The 22,372-nt window shown below is 43.3% G+C and overlaps 2 protein-coding genes across 2 annotated transcripts in view; one reads left to right on the forward strand and one right to left on the reverse strand.

Annotated features, from left to right (window-relative positions):
- MTAP (methylthioadenosine phosphorylase) overlaps positions 1-4,052 on the forward strand; it is a 34,777-nt gene extending 30,725 nt beyond the window's left edge. Inside the window, exon 8 of the mRNA XM_079330911.1 lies at positions 3,316-4,052. Coding sequence (XP_079187037.1) covers positions 3,316-3,354 — 39 coding nt within the window. The 3' untranslated portion in view covers positions 3,355-4,052. The remainder of the gene's footprint in view (positions 1-3,315) is intronic.
- Positions 4,053-11,294: 7,242 nt separating this feature from the next.
- LOC306814653 (cyclin-dependent kinase 4 inhibitor B-like) lies at positions 11,295-15,096 on the reverse strand. The gene is made up of 2 exons (XM_079330910.1): positions 14,849-15,096; positions 11,295-12,555 (listed from the first exon to the last, which is right to left on the reverse strand). Exons 1-2 carry the CDS (start codon positions 14,984-14,986, stop codon positions 12,259-12,261), a joined length of 435 nt encoding a protein of 144 aa, XP_079187036.1. The 5' UTR covers positions 14,987-15,096; the 3' UTR covers positions 11,295-12,258.
- Between the last annotated feature and the right edge of the window lie 7,276 nt (positions 15,097-22,372).

Consider the following 22,372-nt stretch of genomic DNA (forward strand, 5'->3'; position numbering starts at 1 on the left):
CTCACATGTTCTCACTCCACTCTTCTCTGGTTGCAATTACAGCTCTGCAACCTCTTTTTGTTCTGAATTCTTCTTAAATCTGTTACCACAGAGGTGTTACCATATTTTCTAATTGGCCCAGCCTTGGCCAGCAGCACATGCATCTTTGGACCAACCAGGAATTGTCTCTGCTGAGCATGGAAGAAGCTTCCAGCAGCTTCTCACACAGGCCACGCCTCCAGCCCCTTGTTACCAAATACAGGCTATGCAAAACCAATACATCATACCAGTCGCTCTCATCTCTAATTTAGTCCATGACATGAAGGGAACATATTTAGTAAAACTCACTTGGACACTTTTTAAGGCATAAATGGCCAGGTCAGCTTTGTAGAATTCTAACCCAAATTCTTGAAATTAGTCTTTTTGCAATTCTGTATTGAAAAACCTACTTATCATTAGGAGTGCCTGAATTACCTTTGTGAACTTAATCACGTGGTAATCCAAAACAGTTATTTTAATATTCTCTCTATACATATGAGGGAGGTAACTGTAACTGACATTTTCCTTTCCCTTTTGCATTTGTTAGGAAATTGTATCATGGATGGATAAATGAGGCAACAGTATCACTATTGCTTCTTCCCTCTAATCATCAGAAAACATTTTCAGAGGATGGGACTGCACTTTTTAATACAGATGCCTAGCTATACAGCAAACTCAGAGTTTGAACAAATAATGTAAAATGTGGTAGATATTCCTCAGTCACTTTTTTTTATACTGGCATGAAAGGAAGTGGTTCCCAAGTCTATTATGCTGCTAAAGTACTGGTGAATCTGCCTTGGTTTCTGGCAGGCATACTTCAGTGAGCAGTGTCCTCTTGTGTTCCTTTGTGGGATTATCTTGAATCTTCATTGGAAGTGAAAGAGAGCTGGCGAACTGGAGAACTACATTCCCCTTTAATGCACACCAGCTCTTCTTTCAGTTCATTGTGAAGTGCTTCTTCCAACTGAGTCCTCTAAGTACTGTTTGCTGAAAGAAGAAAATGTGATGCACCAGAGGAGGTGTCACTCTGTCTAGATGTCACTTCTCAACGCTTTTTCTCTTAAATATCTACTGCCTCATGCCAATTTTGAATATTGAGATTGCTTCACTTGCAATTCTTAGGTGTTTATGTTCTTTGCAGATAGGTTTGAGTGATAGTGTACCGAGAAAGGGAGTTGATCTGAAGGCACTGGAAGAGCTGGAAACAGGCAGCGGGGATTGAAGTTTTATAAGAAGAAAGTAGGAGCCACAAGTGCTAAGGACTTGAAAGAACAAGAATTCTGGAATAGTGAGAAATTCTCAAGCTCCAGAAGCTTTGGTACTTCCTTTAATTTTAACAGGGACATCAGGAAAGGCTAAAAATGTTCCTTTTTAGTGGACTTAACAGTGATAAAGCAGATGAAGGATTGGTGTTAATGAATGAGGGAGGCAATTTTGCATGGAAGCAAAGAGAAAGGTATTTGTATGTGCCTCTGTACAAGTGTGTAATTGAAGCATAAAGAGTTTTTTAAATTATTGTCTTGTAGTGTACTTCAGTGTATTTTATGGTCGGAGTTTGGAAGGCCAGATGATGGAGTTTTTTTAACTGATCTGTTTTGAAGGCACGTTTTCCTAGAGCTGGAGGGTAGCATGTCTTGCATGCCCTGTGGAAATGTGTTAAGGAACACAGAGAGGGAGCAAGCTGAGTAAGACTGCAGCTGGTGCACTACTATCAGTGACAGCATATATCCAAGCCACAGCTGTGCACCTCAAGTGGGCATTTGCAAATGTCTGTTCTAGTGTTGGGGAAGCATGTGGAGCAGTGAAGCTCTACACAGATGCAGATTTTCTTTTCCAAGATGTATAAGCTGGCTGCTATGACAGGAGAAACTTTGCCTGGCAGAAGAAAATGTGCTATCAGTCTCTGCCCACCTGTATTTCTCTGTCTCCTTCCATGGAGATACTCATCCCAGATCAACACACATGCCAGTAGTGTCACCTCTAAATCTCACTGATATCGTTAGTGAAGACTACAGTGTTGAAACAAAATGTCTAAGGAGTTTTATTTTTTAATAAAGAATAGGCTGCTTGCCATTGCTTCTCTTTCATGTATTATTTATTCTGTGATTTCCAGTGTCAGGCTAAAGCCCTCACTCTTTCAGAACTAGGTATGACCACTTGGTATTTATGTAATGTGTCAGGAAATTGCAGATGGTGCTGTTGATCACAGTGGTGCAAGTGATTTCTGGTTGGCATCAAGGAAATTTCTGGATAGGCTGGTCAGTCATGGGTGATAAACAGCTGGATATGCTGTTGACTAGGAAGAGTTGTTTAGTGAGGTGATAATTACTGGCACTTGTCACTGTAATCATGAAATTGCAACATTCAATATCCTATGAGAAGCAAGTAAGGCAATTAACAGTATGCTCCTGGAGTTAAATTTAAATTGGATAAGGTAACTGTAGATGTATTTCGATACACTGCATCAGGAAGTCACTTGGGCATTTATATGATTTGACAGGTAGCAAGTTGAAGGGTGTAAAGTTTGTATTTTTTCAGTAATTTTTTCCTAGTCTATCTCAAACTGAAATTTGCATTCCTAAGTTCTGTATGTAGAACTCTAATCTTGTAAATATTTTGGAGTAATTTTCTTCCTCAAGAAATATCTCAGTGAAATCAGTGAATGTATATATATGATCAGAGTATATTGACTCAGGTGAGTAAAGTGGAGGAGGAAAATTCATCAAGGCTTCACTTCAACTGTAGTTGCATTGATCTACATGCAGAGGTACTTGCAGGCCAAGGACTTCCCACAAAAGCTGAGATTAAAATGTTTCTGAGACTCTGCCCTGGAATGTGGCTTGTGTCAAAGTTGCCTGTCCTTTCGTAACTTGAGTGTCTCATTCACTCACGGTCAGTGCCATCTGGCTGGTTTCTTTTCTTGATAGCTGTACTTCAGAATTGATGGAAAGTCATGTAAAAGTCACAGAAACCATGCTGCACGATTTTTCGTTTGTAGTCTGTGAGCCCAAAATCCGTTATTTAATATTTTTGCAGTATGGTTGTTGTTCTCCATACCAGTAAGTCAATAGCATAGTTTTGCAAAAGTTGTAATGAAAACTCCTTATGTGTGTATGCCCTCCATGTAATTATATTGACTTCTGTGGTGTTGGAAAAAGTTGGAAATACTATGCACATGAAATTAGTTACACCTGCTTGTTACCAAAATAGAAGCTACATAGTCTACCTTCACAATGAAAAGTAATTCTCTCTGCATTGATAAAATAAGCATTTATCTCCTGTGACTTTGTATTTCAGACAATGGTGCAGTGCTCAGTCATCCTGCCAAAGCAGTAACAACCTGGATGGACATTGAAGTTGCAGGGCTTTCAAGGAAGAGTGGATCACTTTGCAACTTTCAGAGGTTACAATATCTTCAAAAAATGTTACAAGCATAGAAGAACGGACTAAACATTGACCAATGACCATATGTAAGGCTGCTATTAAAATCCTTGTCAGTTTGATCACATGCGACATGGTTAAAATTAAATTTTTGAGTATGTTTTCAACTAAAAATAACCCTACTGACGAACTGTATCTGACAGTGGTCAGAGAAAGGAAGTCAGTGTCCTCTAATCAGTGGTACCTTTTAACTGATGGTAGAAAGGAAAGTCTAAGTAATATTTTTGTTGCAGTTTCATAAAATAGGATCTAAGAAAGCAGATTCGTAGGCTATTTGTGTTGCTGTTTCTACCTCCCATCTTTTCCTTAAAAAAGGCACATGGTTACAATTAACTTCATAAAGATAACAGAAACATAACACAAAAACTGAACTATTCCAAATCAAAATTATACTATTTTTATACACTATCCATATTTTTATTCCAGCGATTTTTTTTAAATCAGTGTATTTGTTTTGTGTGCTAGAAGACATGGTTTAATAATTGTGGTGGTTCTGTCACAGCAGCAGTTATGTAATGAGTTGATATTGGAGTCTGAAGTAATGCCTAAACCAAATTTGTGCCTGAACATGTACTTACGTGACTTACAGAACTGTGCAGAAAAAGTACTTTGCTGACAGTGCCCCAAATACTCTGCTGATCATTTTCCAATTCACTGAACAGCTCCAATTTTAGTTCCTGTATTAAGTGGTGAATGTGCTCAAGTGGTTTGAATGTATGCATTTCAATTTTTAATACGGTTTTATTTTAATAAAATAACCTGCTACTTCTTGTCTAGTAAATAAAACAAATGAAATGTATGCTTCTCTAAGATGTGTGGAAATTGGGGGGGGTTATATTTACTTCTAGTTGTTAGTCTCTCAATGATTTCTGCCATTCATGGAACAGATTGGTAATGATACCTTGTAAACAACACTTTCTGAAAGACACTTTTTAGAAAGTACTGTGCTGTTCAGAACTTTAGGTTGTAAGTCCCTGAATAGCAGGGATTGCTGTGGCAGAAGTGGATCAGAATGCAAGGAAAAGATCAGAAACATGAACGGTAAGGATCCTTATAGTACTGTAAAAAAAAAAAAAAAAGTACAATCAAAAGGAAAATAGAAGCATTTGAGCTTCCTAGTCTTCTTCTGTAAGACACCCAGTCTCCTGCTGTGAAAGCCTTTAGATCTGGATGTATTCTTCCTAGCAAAACCACTAGAGGTGCTTTTCAGATACTGGGGAAAACAGCTTAATCAATTTTCTATATTTCCTGGTGGTTTTTTGAGAACTTGGATTGCAGGAGTCAGATCTTGAACATAGCTTTCATTACCTTCCATTAACCCAAATCATATGTCTGGCCTGAAGAATGGTTGCCTTTTTTTTTTTTTTTTTTTTGATAGGCACTTTTGGTGAAATGGATCAGAAACAGGAAATTCATGTCTGAGAGAAAGTTTTTTCTGGGTGTTGATTTTCAATCCCCTTGGGTTTCTCTTTTTATATTAATATATAATGGTAATTGTTATGATATTTTTTTTGTTTGTTTATATGCTAGATATTTAGAGTCACAGGACAGTGGCACAGAGCAGGTCCACAGATTCTGTTACACATTTCTGTTACAACTTCTTTCTGTGCAAGGCTAGGTGAGAGCACTAGGTAAGAATGGCTGCATCCAAAGAGTTACAGTCAATAGCTCGGTATCCAAGTGGAAACCAGGAACAGGTGGTTTTCCTCAGAAGTCTGGGACCAGTACTGTAGTATTTTCATCAATTAAGATAGTGGAATTGAGTTTGTGGAAGGCAAAAGCACCGAGCTGAGTGGTGAGTGAGGGAATGAATGCCATGCAGAAGGACCTTGACAGGCTGAAGGAGTGTGGCCCAAGTTCAGCAAGGCCAAGCAGAGGGTGCTGCATTTGAGTTGAGCTAAAGGTGGTTGAGATCAGCCTTGTGGAGATGGACTTTGGGGTGCTAGTGGATGAAAAGTAGAACAAGGGCTGGCAATGTGCGTTCACAGCCCAGAAGGCCAACTGCATCCTGGGCTGCATCAAAATCAGGTTGAGGGAGGTGATTTTCCCCCTCTGTGGTGAGACCCCACCCGGAGTATTGGATCCAGCTTTGGGGTCGTCTGTAAGAAAGATGTGTTGGAGCAAGTCTAGCAGAGGGCCACAAAGGTGATCAGAGGAATGAAGCACCTCTGAAGAGGACAGGCTGAGAGAGCTGGGGTTGATCAGACTGGAGAGGAGAAGGCTCTAAGGAGACCTTACAGTGGCCTTCCGGAACATAGAGGGGGCTTATGAGGAAGATGGAGAGAGATGTTTCACCACAGCCTGCAGTGACAGGACAAATGGTAAGAGTTTTAAACCCAAAGTGGGTAAATTTAGATTGGATATAAAAATGTTTTTTATGATGAGGCTGCTGAGACAGTGAAACAAGTTGCTTAGAGAAGTTGTGGATATCTTTGGAAGTATTCAGAATCGGGTAGATGGAGTTCTGATCAGCCAAGACTAGTGGAAGGTGTCCCTGCCTGTGGTGGGAGGATTGGGCTATCTGTGATTGATGGTTTGGGCTGGAAGAGACCTTTCTCTGATATTTACTTGCTCTGTCAACACAGACTTGGTACCTAACGGTATCTTGTGCAGAATTTATATATAGTTTGTAAAACTGATACTTTGTAGTGTGTTTTTTGTGAAGTTCAGTGTACATTTTATACTCTGAAATGTGTTGCGAGTAATTTATCCATAGGACTACAGACAGATAATTAGGAAATTAGCAAGCAAAGCATAGGATAATGTTTAATTCTGTCTAGATAGGACCAAATATAAGTGATTTTAATTGTCTTTCTAAACAGTCTTAAGAAATGTATTGTATTTATTGTAGCCTGGACTGTAGGTGTGATAGGAAGAAGATACAAATTGTATGTATTGCATTACTAAAATGAAGTAAATGTAACCAAGAAGCATGCCCCTTCTTGGACTCACAATGTGTCTGGTTTCACAAGAATGAGATGGTGATGGGTGAAGGGCTTCACTGGTGATTCTTAAGTCACCACACTTCAGTTTGGATGTCTCTCCATGACTTTTTTTTTTTTTTTTTTTGGGCATCTGTTATTCAGTTCATTTGCTGTGGAGGATTTTGAGTACTGCCTTCTGGTGCTCCTATAGCATAACATCAGAATCAGTGTTAGCAAGTATTTATTTGAGGCTCTTAGAAAATTGCGTCTTGGTCTGGTAAATGGCTTATCAGGATATAGGATGGTAAATTGTGGCTTGGACTGGCTTTCTAACATCCCAGGTTCCAAAGTATGTTCTCCAAGCTTGACTGATATAATTGCTCATCTTAAAGAGACTTCATGGGTTGCTACATATGACAGTTACACACTTCTGGTTTTATACTAACCCCTCTTATACCAAATGCTGTGTCCTAGAAAAATTAGCAAAGCTTTCTTCAAGAAACCTGTCTGTTTTCTATGTGTATGTTTCACAACCACTTTAAAGCTTCTTCTAAAAATTGGTTACTTCAAGGCAGGTACCTAAACAGGGAGCACTGAAGCAAATGAAGTAGCTTCTCAGTGGGTGAATTGCATTTCATACAGAATGGATTAGAACTATGGAAAGCTTAATAAAGTGGAAATGTACCTTAAGTTTTCCAGGTCTGCTTTTTGTTCTCTAGCAAAATTGTCCTAAACTTACTGATTTATATGGCTTGAATGCTGTCTCAACTTTTGGTCAAAGACAATACCCTTAGAGCTAGTAGGAACTGCTGAAGAGCAGATCAGTCTTGCATACTTCTCTACAGGGTACATGGGAATAGAGAAGTGCAGATGGGAAACAGTGGCTATGTTAAAAATAAATGTTCAAAGCCCCATTTTCTTTCCCATACATACGGAGGGGAGACTGAGTGGATCCAAGTGCTTAAAAATGGCACAGATGCACTAAGGAAGAGGAATGCCAATATTAGACATGAACCAGGAAAGACAATAAGTAGCCAACTGCTTTTTAACTTAGTTTTCAGCTGGCATCCAAAATCAGAGATTGGAACTTTATTAAACATCCAGATCTACACAGGCCACAGGCAAAAATGTCACAGCAGGGTAAGTTCAAAATGCAAGTGACATACTGAAGAAGACATGCACCCACTCAGAGGTGTATTTTTCCAGCTCTCTCTTCAGTGATGTTCATTAGGAATTCTGCTTCATCTTGGCATCTCCTTCTGCTTTGAGTGAAGAGACTTTTCTATTTGAACTTGGTAGGATTCAGCTCCCTTGCCCATATTCCATGCCCATACTTACTTGTATCATCAGCACTTGCTCTCTGAATTTGGACTTGCTCTTATCTCCTACCCCAGTCTTCATTTATTGTTTGGATGTTGTATTTTGCTTAGCCCAGCTATCCATGGGTTTCGAAGTCCTTTTATCTTGGACAAGATCTCCCTTTATTTTCTCAGAGCATCTCCAATGTGCATATTAGCAGTATAATGTACTGATGGCAGTGCAGTACTGTGGATTCATATATGGCACAAACTAGACCAGGAGGCAGGCCATTAGATTTACTCATTCTCTGCTTTTTCTGTTTTCTCTAAAGCATTCTTTACAGCCTAACATTGATCTATATTGCTAACATGAAATTGCCCACTCGTATCTCATTTCCACTTATCTAACACTTCACATCCTTTCATACTAATATCCAAAGCATCTCTCAGAATTTGCACAGCTGGTGTATGACATCAGAATTGAGCTTTTGTCTTAGTATTCAAAACAGATCTGAGAGCAGTTGGCATTCTCAGAATGAACCAGCGAGAGTATTTTGTCTGTTGTAACCTGCTGAGTAAGTAAGAGGAAAATTAATTCAGGAGGTCTCAGCACTGGGCAGGATCCGCCTTCTAAGCTGGAAATTCTGGGTTAACTGTTTTAATGCTGCTTTTGCTCCCCACTGTCATTGTAGTGTTGACTGAAGCAGGACAATGCAAAATAATTTAAATTAACATGTGATCATACTTCTGCAAAAGTTTGCCATTTTTTATTTAGATGACTGTCAGGTTTCTCCACCACCTTTGCTATGAATTGGCTCAGGCAATTTGTGGTGCAAAGACCTGTGTGATTGTCCATACTTGAGAGTATGTTTTCAATCTGAACATTGAGGTATCATGGATGAGACCCAGCTGGAACTGAGAATATTGCCTGTTGTAAGTGAAATGTATTCTAGAGGACACATGAAGTCTGTTCAGTTGTTTGGTTTCCTACAGTGAGTTTCCTCCAGTGCAAGAAGGAAGGCATTTCATCTGAAATCTTTTAATTTGACCTTAGAATCTTAATAGTGCTTTATAGGAAACAACTTTTGTGTGGGGTTTTATCAACTGTAAAGGACGTTCTGAAATACTAAGGGTAAACCAGCAAGATAAGCTAGTAGGAGGATGATGGTGGTGGTAGGAGTTTCTTTTCCCTTAATTACATGTGAGAACAGTAGGATAATCTCTGTCCTTGGATCAGTTTAGTACAAATTCTCCACTCCATGGTGTTACTGGTACCTTGGGTTGACTCTCATTTTCTTCTCTGGCCCTTAGGCTGCTCACCATCTAAAGAGAAAACAGATGTAAAAAAAAACAAAACAAAAAAAGAAACAAAAAACAAAAAAAAAAAAAAAAACCAAAACAACAACATCAAAACAAAACAAACAAACAAACAAACAAACAAACAAACAAACAAAAAACCCAAAGCCAACAGTGTTCAAGGGCTTGTTTTGTATAGAGAACAAATGATTTTAAGTGCCACTGCTCATCAGCCACATGCATTGGGTTTCTGCAAGGATGAATGTTAAGAAGCCGAACAAAACCATTGACCCAGGCAGACATGGAGTGGGGTAGGGCTGAGTGTCCCTGGTGTGTCCTTTCAGGCACAGGCAGCCGTGTTTGTCTCTGCTTTCTCCAAGCACCTCTTTCTTGAGCTGGACCTGTGTCTTTTCTCCCCTATTCTGGATACCTTCCTCCCAGCTATCAGCAGCTTTCAGCCAGCACCATGGAGAGAAAAAGGTGCTAACTCTGGAACTTTTCCCACCTGAGAGGCTGAACTCTCATGTTCTAGATTGCCACTCAGCTCCTCAAGCAAGAATGTTTCTGTTAAAAAATCACACTGAAGGCTGCTTCCTGAAAGGAGTGACTATGCCAATGGCTGCAAAAGCTACTGAGTCTGGTGGGAGGAAGTAGGGTATTTCTGAAACCATGACCTCAGCTGATGGTGACAGCTAAACCATAGATATTTTGTCCCTTGATCCAATGGGTGTAAACAGGGCTTCTCACAGCCCACTCTCAATCCTGAGCTAACACTCAATAACAAGAGCGGTACCAGATCCAGTGGCAGTCATCTGTGTACCTTTCAGGGAGGCAGCCTGATACCTTTCATTGCAAGATCCTTGGTTTTGAACTCCTGAGGACCAGCCCTCCTTTCAATACACCTTTTTGGACTTTCTCCAGCACAGAAACACTTTCTTTGCAAGTGTTTCAACCAGAAGCATAAAGATGCTTAGAAATACGTAATAAGAGACAGGAATGTGGAGACATTGGTCTTCTGGGGACATTTCCACAAAGAAAAAGAGTGTTCTGTCTTCTGTTCATACAGTATTTTAAAGTACTTCTGCCTCTTTTTCCTGTGAGTTTGGGGGGAAAAAAAAACAAAAAACCAACAACAAAAAAAAAACTTTATTATTTCAGTGGGTGTTGGTTGTTTAGGATTGGTTGAAATCTGATTTAAAAATAATAAAACTACTAGGTATATAATCTCTTTCCTGTAACTGCCCCACCAGGGCACTTAGAAGACACAAATGTCTTCAGAGGTTCCCTCTCCAGTACTTTTCCAGTACTTTTCTGCAACAACAAATTGCTCTTTTTGCAACAATTAGATGTGCTTTTCTTTTTTTCACACAGCACTGCTGGCTCCTTCTCCACGAGGAGAACCACAGTTACCCAGCCTCTGGAGTCACCATACATAACTGCATGCCTGGAGTTCTCCATCTTCAGGCAACTTCCCAAGGAACTTTTGTCATCTCTGAGGCCAAAGCCTCTGGGAAGGTTGCACTCTTTTGTCACAGCTTTCCCGAGTGGGGAGAGGCTGGTAAAAACCCCAGGGGGGGATGCTGGTGGGCATCCCGGGGTGGATGCCACTCTCACGGCCATGTTTCGGAGGGGACTTCCCGAAGTTCTGGCTCTCCCTCCCGGGGTGGGCAGCTTGCAGGCAGGAGGCAGGCTGCAGGGACCGGGACAGCGAGCCAGAGGCTGGGATGGATGATGTGTGAATGGATGTTCCGCGCCCCGCCGCTCCAGCTGAGCTCTGCCTAATGCCTGCCCTCAAGCCCCAGCTCTCGAGGCTGAACTGGGCTCCCGCTCGCCAGAGAGAGAAAACGAAAAGCTCATTCACAGAATTACATACTATTCTGAGTTGGAAACGGAGCCGCAAGCATCACCGAGTCCGACTTGTTCCACCCGCCGTGCCCCATATAAACATCCTCTCTGATGGGGCTCGCTCTCCATTCCCCCCCCAATTTTTTTTTTTTTTTTTTTTTTTTTTTTTTTTTTTTTTTTTGAGAGGAGAGGAGAGTGATTCCCTATCCCTGCATATGTTTTAGAGAAATGTATCTGGCTCTGCTTCGCGATCTGTGCTAAACTAACTAAAGAAAAACCCTCCCACTTTAAAAAATAGATCAAAAAGTTACACAAAGGTACAAAGTGCAGATGAGTTTTCTTTTTGCGCTTTAAGTGTTGTTTTCAATAAGGAAATAAACGATTTGCATATTTTTAACTTGTGTGTTTACCTGCTGAATGCAGAACCATTAAAGAGTGAATTATGTTTAAGCAAATTACTAAATAAGCTTTATTACTGAATAATAGGAGATATTTAATCACACACAAGTGGTAAGAGCATCGGGTAGATGATAGAAATTGCATAGGAAAAGCAGAAAACAAAAACCAAAAAGTATGTAAAGATCCATATTTATAACCAAACTCGGACGTTTGTTGTTGTTTCCAAATATCTGGTTTAGACACCCGGATAGCTATCTGAAAAATAAGCTCGTTGTCCAGATCTTCTGAGCAAATGGGGTCTCCAAATTCAGAAAACGACGTAGCAACTTATTGATTGACAACTGTTTTCTCGCACGAATTTCTGTGAAGAAAACTACACAAAATGTGGTTCCCAAACTTTAACGCTGATCAGCATAAAAATTTTTGCCATTCAGTCACTGTTATATCTCGGTGTTAAAACTGTACTTTCAGCGGGCTGGTGAGGGGAGAGGGTTTGGGGATTAATTAAATGTTTTGATGATATGGCTTCAGTGTTCGCTATTTCCGAGCTGAGAACATAAAAGGATCTCAAGGAAAAATTAAAATACGAAGCCTGACAGGGCAATGAGCAAGCCAGTAGGGGAAAGAGCATTCTCACTTCTCTAAGAAGCTTTACTGTAAAAAAATGTGGAGTAGAAAGACGAATTTTTTTTTCCCCCTAGAGCATAAAAGAACCATCTGCTGCTTGTACTCTGACCGCATGAGAGCATGAGAGGGAAAAGCAGGAGCCCTAGTCTTGATTGTGTTTTGGAATATTTTTCATCTTTTTTCAGGAAATGACAAAACCTCCACACGGGTCTTCTCTCAGAAGCGGGTGGCGGGGTGCACGGGACGACCCCTAGAGATATTGGGAGGAAGGACTTTGTCCAGCAGTCGGACATGAGGAGCACCGCCAGCCGCGATGTCTCGCTGGTTACTCGGCGGCGGGGACACTCGCGGACAGGGAGGTGGCTGCAGGGGGCGAGGGCACAAGAGCGCGGCGGTTCGGCGGCGGGGGGTCAGCGCCCAGCCTTCTCGGCGGCCGCCCCGGCTCCCGGGAGGGGCGGCGGCTGGCGCAGGTACCGCGCCACCGCTCCGTGCGGGCCCCCCGCCGCCACGTCGAGGGGCAGGCGGCCGCGCCCGTCGGGGAGGTCGAGGCGCGCCCCGGCCCGGTGCAGCGCCGCCAGCGTCTCCAGAAAGCCGGAGCGGGCCGCGTCGTGCGCCGGGAGGCAGCCGGTGCTCGGGTCCGGCCGGTTCGGGTCGGCTCCGCGCCGCAGCAGCAGCTCGGCCACCCGCGGGCTGCCCAGCATCATCACCTGCGGGGAGAGACAGCGTCAGCGCCCGCCCGCCCCGACCACCGCCGGTCTCCGCGGACAGTCCGCGGCGCAGCCGGGCTGGCCGCACCGGCGTCTCTTTTGGGGCGTAGGTCTGCCGTGTCGGCTGCATGTAGTCGTGACCTGTGTGACCGCCGCTTGCGATCGTCCGTACGGTCCCTTCCAACTCGAGATAGTCTGTGATTAGATGATAAATTAACAACACTGGCTAATGGTTTCCTGACCATGTACAACATATGTGTTTGTTCTGCTTCACATTTATACCATTTATATACACCGTGGTGTAAATGGTACTTGTGGTGTGTGTAAAAACATACACATGCACACACGCGTGTTTATACGCAGATACGGAGGCAGCTATGTGCGTGTCTGCAAATACATACGCACAATATAGATAGAGTTTATGTGATGTAACCTTTATTACATAATAAATAGTGCGTGTATATATATTATAAATGCATTTAGATACACAGACATATTAAAAATACATTAAATATATGTGCACAGATAAAGAGTTTGTGTATATTTGTATATTAAATATACACACCATATTTTTGTGACAGCCCTGAGGGACCTTGCATTAAGGTTGCTGTCAGTTCGAATGCATTATCAATTTATCAAAGGTCAGCACAGTAATGGGGCAACGCAGCTGGATGTGGCCCATTTCGTGTGGATTTTTCCATTCCTGAGTTTCAGACCAAGATGATTTTCCTTTTTTCTTTTTTTCCTTTTTTTCCTTTGGTTTTTTTTTTTTTTTTTTTTTTTCTCTCAGCTCTGTCTTGTTCTCAGAGGTGTGAAAGCAGCTGCTGAGTGCTCACAAGCAATGAACAAAACTTAATTGATGGAAAATTTCGAATGAGATTTTGTGACTAAATAGCAAATTCCTAATGACATTCTGTTTTTCTGCCAATAGCAGAAACTTTAGACAGTGTTTCGTTATCCATGATTGAACAAAATCCAGAAAAAAAACTCCAAATCGACCAAAAACCAAAATAAATTTGCACATGGGGTTTTATTTCCCCTACTGCCTGGTCATTTTCAATGCAATTTTAACCGTCATAAATCGCAACTTAACACTTTAAAAAAGATCTTAAGACAACAGATTTTTCTATCAATTTCTTTCTCGGGACTTTTGTTTGTGCACTTCAAATAATATGGTTTATTTATAGTGAAAGTGTGAAAATACTTATAAATGTCATAATATATAAACTCCCGATATTAACCCTTTCCAGAAAGAAAAAAAGGGTCCACATATACTAGTATCAGCCATTTTGCAAATTGCCGAGCAGAGAAAGAGAACTTCGTCTATAATGAAGAAAGGAAAGAGATAGTTTATAACGGTTTGGAGATTCTTTTAATCTGTAATTTGAAGATAAACCAGAAATAAAACGAATAACTTTCCGAAATCCTTTCTCATTAATGTATTCAGAAAAATATTTCATTTTTCAATGTAAAGTACAAGGGTCAAAATGGCTGCTCAGATTATTAATCATTAATATTTTTTTATCATCATTAATATATCTCTTCAAATAACAACTCGAAGAATCCTCTCTGTAAAATGCACAACTCGAATTTAAACGAACATTCAAAAAGTGTCTACTTAAGTATGTCTATTAATATAACGCACTTTTAACTCTCAAAATGCCTGGAAAGCATCTCTACATAGTGGTACCTGTTACTTTTAGCATATATGAAAAATACTGCCACTATTGATGTATAGATAGAGAATAATAAAACTACTACTTCATACAAAAAAAAAAAAAAAAAAAAAAAAAAAAAAAAAAAAGAGGTAACTACCAATATATACCTAGTTTCAAGTTACAGCTTGCACCAGCACAGTTTATAGGTTCTTTATTCATGAATATACTAGAAATGAACCCCACTTCAATTTCCTTGGGGGGGAAAAACGGGTTATATTTAAAAAATCGAGACATTTTCTCGAAGTTGATGGAGATCATTCCCCAAACCTATCTGGATAGGTTATCTGGAAGCGGATTTTGTACTCCTACTTCTCCTTTTGAGTACCCCCTGGAAAAATTCGTTTGCTGCTAGCGGTTCCCCACTTAACTCCATTTTGTATTTTCAGGACGTCAGGGCTAATTAAAAAGTAGAGGGGGCCATTTGAGTTCAGGCAGCTGTGGCTGGACTACGGTTCCGACCATAACAATAAAAATTATTTCTAAGCATGAAATACGCACCCTTCCCCCCAGCGTGGCGGATCACAGCTTCCCCCGTGCGCCGCACCCAGCCACCCCCTCTCCGCTGTGCTTCGTACCTGGAGAGGGGTTCTCCCAAAGGCGTTGGTCCCGTTGGGATCCACGCCCGCGTCCAGCAGCCTCCTCACCTCTTCGTGGTCCCCGCGGGCGGCGGCACTGCACAGGCGGTCGCCATCGCTCCGGAGGGACCCCTCCATGGCCCCCCGCCGACCCGAGCCGCACGGCAGCCGCTGCCTTTTCCCGTCCCTGACTGCGATTCTACCCCTCGCGGAAACCCAGCCCCTTTTTTCTCTCGCCACCCGTGCCCCCTCCCGCACGCATTCCACCTCCCGCCCGCCGGAGCGGGCCCTGCCGCCTCCTCTCTGCCGCGGCTCCCATTGGCCGAGGAAGATCCCCGCAGCCCCCCGGCAGGGGGGCGAGGGACGCGGGATGTCGGCAGCCTGGTCCTCAAGCACGGCGCCTCGGAGGGCAGAGGTTTCATCTCCACCGCAAGTGCGAGCGGCTTCCGCGGAGTTTTCCTCCTACCGGGAAGAGGGGGTGGGGGCAGCGGCCGTGCGACCCCAACCTCTCCCCATATCGGAGCGGGTTGCGAAGGCAGGGGAGCGGGTCGCTCCCACGGGCACACAGTTTCCACGGCAGCTGCCTTGGCTGGGGCGAGTGGGAAGCGACACGCGAGCTTCTAATACGGGAGGTAGACGGCACGACGAAGGGATGACGCGCCTAAACTTTTCAGGGATAGAGAGTGATGGCTCTGGTTTCTGTCTCCGAAAAGGATCTTGCCCTGCCCGAGCCCCTCCGAGCTGAGAGGCTTGGATTTATCTCTCCATCCTGCGCCTGCCGAAAGCTGGCCGACAGGATGGGGAAGCGAGCCGACTGCGACCAACCTCGCGGCACCGGATAGAAGAGGATCTCTTCAGCCTGGCCCTTCTAGCGCCTCCCGGGAGCCAGAAAACCACGACGAGAGGCCGCCAGGGTAAGGTGCAGCTTCTGCCGCGCTGCCGGAGCTGCATAGACCCTCAAAATATAAGCATCTGGCTCCTCCCCTTGGCTTTCGGCCAAGCGATTCCCCCCTCCATGCCCCGAGCATGCCTGTGGCACATACCCCCGCCCCAAGAGACCCCCTGCGGCCGTCGAGGGCGGGTGGCTGGTCGGTACCCATGACCCGCACCTTGAAGTTTTTATACCGCCGCCTCGAAAGTCCGGGCAGATCTTTGTAAAAGGCAAGGGATATAAGAGTGTTTTTCAAGGTTTTGTTTTCCTTTTCTTTGGTTGTGTGGTTTTTTTTTTCTTTTTTTTCTTTTTTTCCCCTCCCCCCTCATAATGTTCAGTTCCCTAATCTCTTTTTTTTTTTTTTTTTTTTTTTTAGAAGACCGGTGCTACGCTGCAGAAGTATCCGCTGTGCAGATACAACCCCCGGAGAGCTCTACATAGCTGAAAGAGAAACATGGTGATTTTATGTCTACATTTACTACTAGCCGAAAGCAGAGACATCCTCGGATGAGGAGAAATAAACATGGATTTATCCCTGAACAGATAAGCCAGAAGTTCACTAAAATGTCTTCATTTAGTGGTTTTCTGAGCCCTCCTTGTGAAGTTTCTGGCACAAGTGGCATTGCAAGATGAGGGTCCAACATTTGAGGCAAGACCCTCGCTTGTGGTGAACTCCCACCACATCGTGGTTTTTCTACAATGCATGGTGCAAAGCCGCCCTCGGGACAGACAGACAATTTAAAATAAATAAACAAATAAAATCTAAAAATAAATAAGTAACCTTTAAAAGAGTGTGTTTTTTAAAGTCTGTAGAGTCTAAGAAATTAAGATGATCCTCTACCTAAAAGGCAAAGCATCTTACAGTTCTTCTTGTGCTCTCTGACATTAATGATAGCCATGTAGAGATAAATCCAAGGATTAAATCTCGTTATTTTTGTCTGTCAAGTGTCTTAAAATTTCAAATCAAGAGTGGTGCATGGTGGGGTTGCAGGTTATCACTGCCTGGCTTTGTTTTCTGTGAAATAAATAGTGGGTTTTATGCATCTGTGTGTATAAGTATGGGAATGCATGTCTCATTTTTTGAGCATAAACATAAAAATAGGTTGGAATCAATGACCTTAAACGTTATTTCCAACATAGTTAATTCTACGAAGATAAAAAAAAAAAAAAAAAAGGCACACTCAATGTGAATATCCTCACAAGTGAAGATATTTCTTCAAATCAGAGGGCCTGTTTATATCTCCATTTGCACTAAATTATGTTAAAAGCTAATCGTGTAAAACAACAAATACTGCCTCATTATTATGTCCCTTCAAATCACATATCAAACTACAAGAACATTTTAAAGTCAAAGCTGCATGATTGAAATAATGTGATTTCTTTCCTCTCTAAAAACAAGTCTCATATTATACAATTCTAGCACCAACACAGGACCTCAAATTAATCAAAACATAACAGCACAGAATCATATCTGAAGTTAGGGTAATAATAACACAACCTATGCTAGTGTGTTTTGAAAAAGAACCTTGTATTGCACTTGTATTTCAGGGAGGAGGGAGGGGAGTCCCTCCTTTTCCCCCAGCAAACCTTAGTGCAAAGATATCCTCATAGGAGTAAAATAACCCAAATTAATCATGTTAAGCAGTGTCCCCATCCTACATTTCTGCTCTTATTTAATTTTAGAATAATTATTTAACCATACATATCTTTGACTTTAAAAACTGATCCATTTTAATACTACAGTACAGTAATCCTGCAAATTGTTCTGAGATGTTTTGATAAGAGCATAAAGGACGGAAGAGGTAACTTTCAGTTAACAAATGCAGCCATCTTATGCCCTCTTTAAGGCTTAGCAAGTATTTCAACAACAACAAAAATAAGGACAGCAACAATAAAATTCAAAATATTTACATTTTATCTAACACGTATTTGGATAATAAATTCAGGGGTTAATTAAACTCAATAAAGAGATAAAATAAAAAGAACATAATATTGGGATTTCCTAGCTCGTAAATAGACAAAAAAGGGCACAAGAGAGGCAGGGCTAGGATGTGCAGTAGAGAGGCTGCATGGAAATAACCCGTTTTATATCTAAGAAGGTCTGGGGGAAACAGTTATTCTGAGTTACACCAAAAATGAAGCAATATCTAATACAGAAATAATTTAACATTATCGTTCTTCTCTTCAGTTTCAAGTGTCAGAATATTTGCAAATATATTTATCCTGGTTACACATATTGGCTAAGGACAGGAAAATCTATCACCTTAATTTTAGTCGTTCAGAAGTTGTGCCATGGGGGTTTATAAACTTAAAAATGATCTCGAAATTACCCCGAAAAAACAGAAACCAAACCACACATAAAAACCTAAACATACCTCAAAGAAGCTGCAATAATAATGAATAAATGCCTCACAGAGTGTATCTTACAATCAGAGACTGGCTAAGATTAGAAAGGTCTTTGGAGATATTATTTCCAATCCCACCCCTCTGCCTGCTTCATCCAGCTAGTCTCGGACACTTTTAAAGATGAGGCAGCTACAAAGCCATTATATGTTACTCTAGACAGTTACAAAATTACCGCTAGGTATTGTATTTTTCACAGGTACTTCTGGTTTTGTTTTGGGGTTTTTTTTGTTTGGGGGTTTTTTTTTTGGTTTTTTTTTTTTTTTTTTTTTTAATTAAGCTCAACACACGTGCCTTACACCATCCCAGGTCCTTCAAAATGAGTTTTGTAGTCTAGAGCTAATTGGCATTTTATAAAACCTCGTTCTCTCAGGTTAAAAGATCAGGGGAAAGGGATAAAAAATTAGCAGTGTTTATGGCAAGTGTGGAAATACAGTGAGAAAATAATAGCCACATTTTTAGATCCCTGAGGGAGTTTTGCCCTTGTTACAGAGAATTTACTTCGAGTTGATTTGCACCCTCACACTTATGTTCGTATTTAAGATTCATGCTTTTTAGATCAAACAGAGTTTTTAGTTTCTCTTTCTCCCATTTAGTGCAGAATGAAGAAATGAGGCCTACTACAAATGAGGGAAAAAAAAATTTGAAGGCAACAAGCAAAACTGCCTGTTTCTGATTTATATATTTTCTGATTTATATATTTTGAATATGTGCTTAAATTTTTATATGTGTGTGGGTATGGGCGCATACTTTTTATTCAAACAGCACTGGGAGCAATCTAAACAGAGAGTGGAGCAGGGAAACTCTGAATTACTTTACCTCCACACCCTAAATCCTACAGCTTGAGAGGTTAAAAATTTTATACATCTATTTATACATGTATAAAACAATTGATCTCCATTTTTGAAGTCATTTTGAGGCAAGTATTTCTACTTTGCTTCCACTTCTATTCTTTTCCAGTCTGTGCTCTGTGTTAAGGGGAGGTTGTGGAATTCTCTATGAGGATTTTGCAGAATAATCCTCAAATTCTAATCAAAATTAGTATTCACTTTAGCTTCACTGTATGTCAAATTATTATTGGTTTTCTTTATGTGTGAAAACCAATGCTTAGGTCCACAACAATCCAATTTTCCACTCTGCAATAATAAAAAAGTCTGTAAATCTGCCCGAGCCTCGGATATCTCTCAAGGTCTTTCCTACGAGTGTATTTTAATTACTCTTTCTGACCCTCCTTGGCCGCTCTGACCCTTATTTACCGTATTTTCGTGATGGCAAGTGAAGGAAAAGTAGGCCACTGTATTTCACAGAGTGAAAGAGTGGAAAGTAACACACGATCGGAAAACAGGGGCCATTTTCTCTCTTCAGAGCAATAGCTATGTTCCCTGTTTACTCGTCCGAAAAGGTGGTGGGTTTATATTTTAGTAACAGACTATATAGAAAACACCTCAGAAAGTGAGAGGCAAAGCCAAAGTCAATCACAGTAACTTTTCAAGAACCGGACATTTTCTACCGCGTTAAATAAATAAATAAATAAAATACCCGCACAGGAACACCCCCGCTGTATAAATATAACGCGTTTCCCGGTGCCCTCCGAGGCGCTGCCCCCGACGCCTCCCGATCCCGATCCCGCTCCCGCCGTCCTACCTGGGCCGGGGGCTCCCGCCGCGCCTCCGCCGCAGGACCAGCTGCAGGGCGAGCCGCCGCGGCCAGCGCCGCCCCAGCGCCCCGAAAACGCGGCGGAGGATGCGCCAGCCCAGCGCCCAGGCCCGGGGCAGGCTGCGGGCACGCCGAAAGTGGATGGTGCACCTTATTCGGCGGGTCATGGGTGCGGGGAAGCCGCGGCGCGCCACGCTACAAATACCTCCCCAGAGGGGCCCCACCGGTGAATCGGCCTCTCACCCTCCATTCATTGGAGAGTATTTCTTTATTTTTTTATTTTTTTTTCTTTTCCGTTTAACTAATTTCGACTCCCCGTTTCTCTTCAACCCCCTCCACTCCACACTCCTCCCCGCTCTAAACTCCTCCCATGATGATGGCTCCCGCCTCGAAAGCAGGCCAAGGAAGATTGTCGGCGGGGGTTGGGGAAGGGGGAGATCGCCGTCCCCTCTGCCCTCCCACTGCCTGGTCCCGGGGAGCACTGCCGCCAGACGGGCGTGGGGACCGGCCAATCGCAGGGCGCTCCCCTGCTTTCAAATAAAGCCTTGACGACATCTCCTTGCCCTCCCCCCGCGCTCTGCCCCTCCAAACACGCCGCCTCCCGCTCCGTTTGGGGACGAGTGTTACTCGTGGTTTTGTTTCTTGCTGTCTAGTTGCTCTCGGACCCCACTTCCCCCGGGAAAGCCCCGGCGGGACGGGGTCCTGCCGCGGCCCGGAGCGCCGCGCTGGCGCTCTGACAGCCGGCTAGCGGATCGCTGCCGGTTTAAAAGCGCGGGCCAGTGTTGGCCCGGGCGAGCTTCTATTTCCTTGTCACATGGCCATTTGAACGCGACGCGGGAGGGACGGGGGGGGTGGGTTGGAAGAAAAGAGGATCTCGGTTTCCCCGCGCCGGTCATCGAAACGGGTAATGAACGGTTCCCCGCCAACCCCCAGGCCTTCCCTCCGGCCGTGCTCCGCGGCGCAGGATCTCTTCGCTTTCCTTTTGAAGGGCGAGGTTTTGGAGCGGGGCGGGGGAGCAGTGGAGAAGCGCAGAAGCCCCAGTCAACCTACTGGCGCTCCCCTGCCAGCTCGGCTTCCAGGAAGCACCGGAGAACTGCCGAGACCCGCGACAGTCAGTGCTGGGCTAGCATCCCTGGGCGGTGGAGGGAGGAGGAGGAGGTACTGCTACCTCCCCGTCCCGCCCCCCACCCCAAGAACCCTTCTGCCCGCATTCCCCCCCTCCCGGGTGCGGGGTACCTTAGAGCGAGGCGTGAGAAGAGTGATGGGCAGGGAGAGCGTCGTTTCTGCTGGCGCATCTTCTCCTGCCGTCTCGGTGGGGTCCGGCTCGGACGGTCACGGCAAGAGGCGTCAGGGAGAGGGGTCGGGGGAACTCGGGGACGGGGGTTAGCAGCGATAAAAGCTCCGGGAGGGGACGCAGAGTGGCAGTCCCTGGGAGGGGTGGTGAACGTAAGCGTGTGCACCACTGCTCCCCCCCCCTCCCTCCCCCCAAAAAAAAACCCACCTCCTTCTCTCGGGTGGACAGAAAATAATAACTCTGATGTCAACAGAAGGTTTCTCCTCTCTCGGCACGGCGTAATCCTAACAACAATGCTGATAAGGAAAAGCCTGTAATGGTTTATTTTCTAGTCGGATTTCAAGCCTGGGAAACTGAGTGAGTTAAATCGGCCATTTCGAAATGAAAGCACTTTTCGAAAGAAGTTTTATTCTTCTCCCCCCCCACACCCCCCCCCCCCATTATTTTTTCCCCTCGCTTCTCCCCTGCCGTGACTACTGCTTCCCAACTGTCAAGGCAAAATTCGGTGGAATTAATGTCTACTTGGCTGTGTGATGTAGATGCTGGAGCAGTGGTGAGAGGATGGACAGACAGTTTTGGCAATAGAAATCGAATAACCACCACCAAGGCGGAATGCATGGCTGGTCCGGGGCTCGTCGTGCACAGGGTGCAAACCCTGCTGCGGGAGGGTGTCTGTGTGCTCGGGCATGTTACTACGGCGATATTAAAAACAATAAAAGCAAGTAATCTGCCACCCTAAACATAATGCTTCTAGGGCTTTCTTGATAAAACAGCGGCTGTTATTTTTTGTCAGCTGTTACTATTCTTCTTTTCAAGGATGACTCCAAGCCCTGGAGCCGCTGCTGCTGCCAGAAGAAAAGGTTCCTGTGGAAGCTCCCACAGCCAAGCGGGATCTCAATGGTGACCCCCATCCTTCCATGGAGTGAGTAGTCCCCACCATGAACCTGTCCTGGAAAGGGGCATTGCACCTACTCTGTGAGGCATATTTATAACTATTAGGTATTTTACCCCTGCTGGGTTTTGAGGGTATACTCTTCTTATTTGGGGCAGTCAGCCTAGTATATTGTATTTTTTTCCCTGCCAACTTTATAATTAATAACAGTAGTAATATAATATTACTATTTTTGTGGTTGTCGTTTCATACACCTTAATGGAAATGCTAAAAAATTTAAATCGAATGTGATTCTTGGCGAAAATTATGATTTAAAACAGGAGCAGGTCCAAACGACAATGAAAGTGC

This window comes from Erithacus rubecula (assembly GCF_903797595.1).
Source record: "Erithacus rubecula genome assembly, contig: SUPER_Z_unloc_1, whole genome shotgun sequence".
NCBI lineage: Eukaryota > Metazoa > Chordata > Aves > Passeriformes > Muscicapidae > Erithacus > Erithacus rubecula.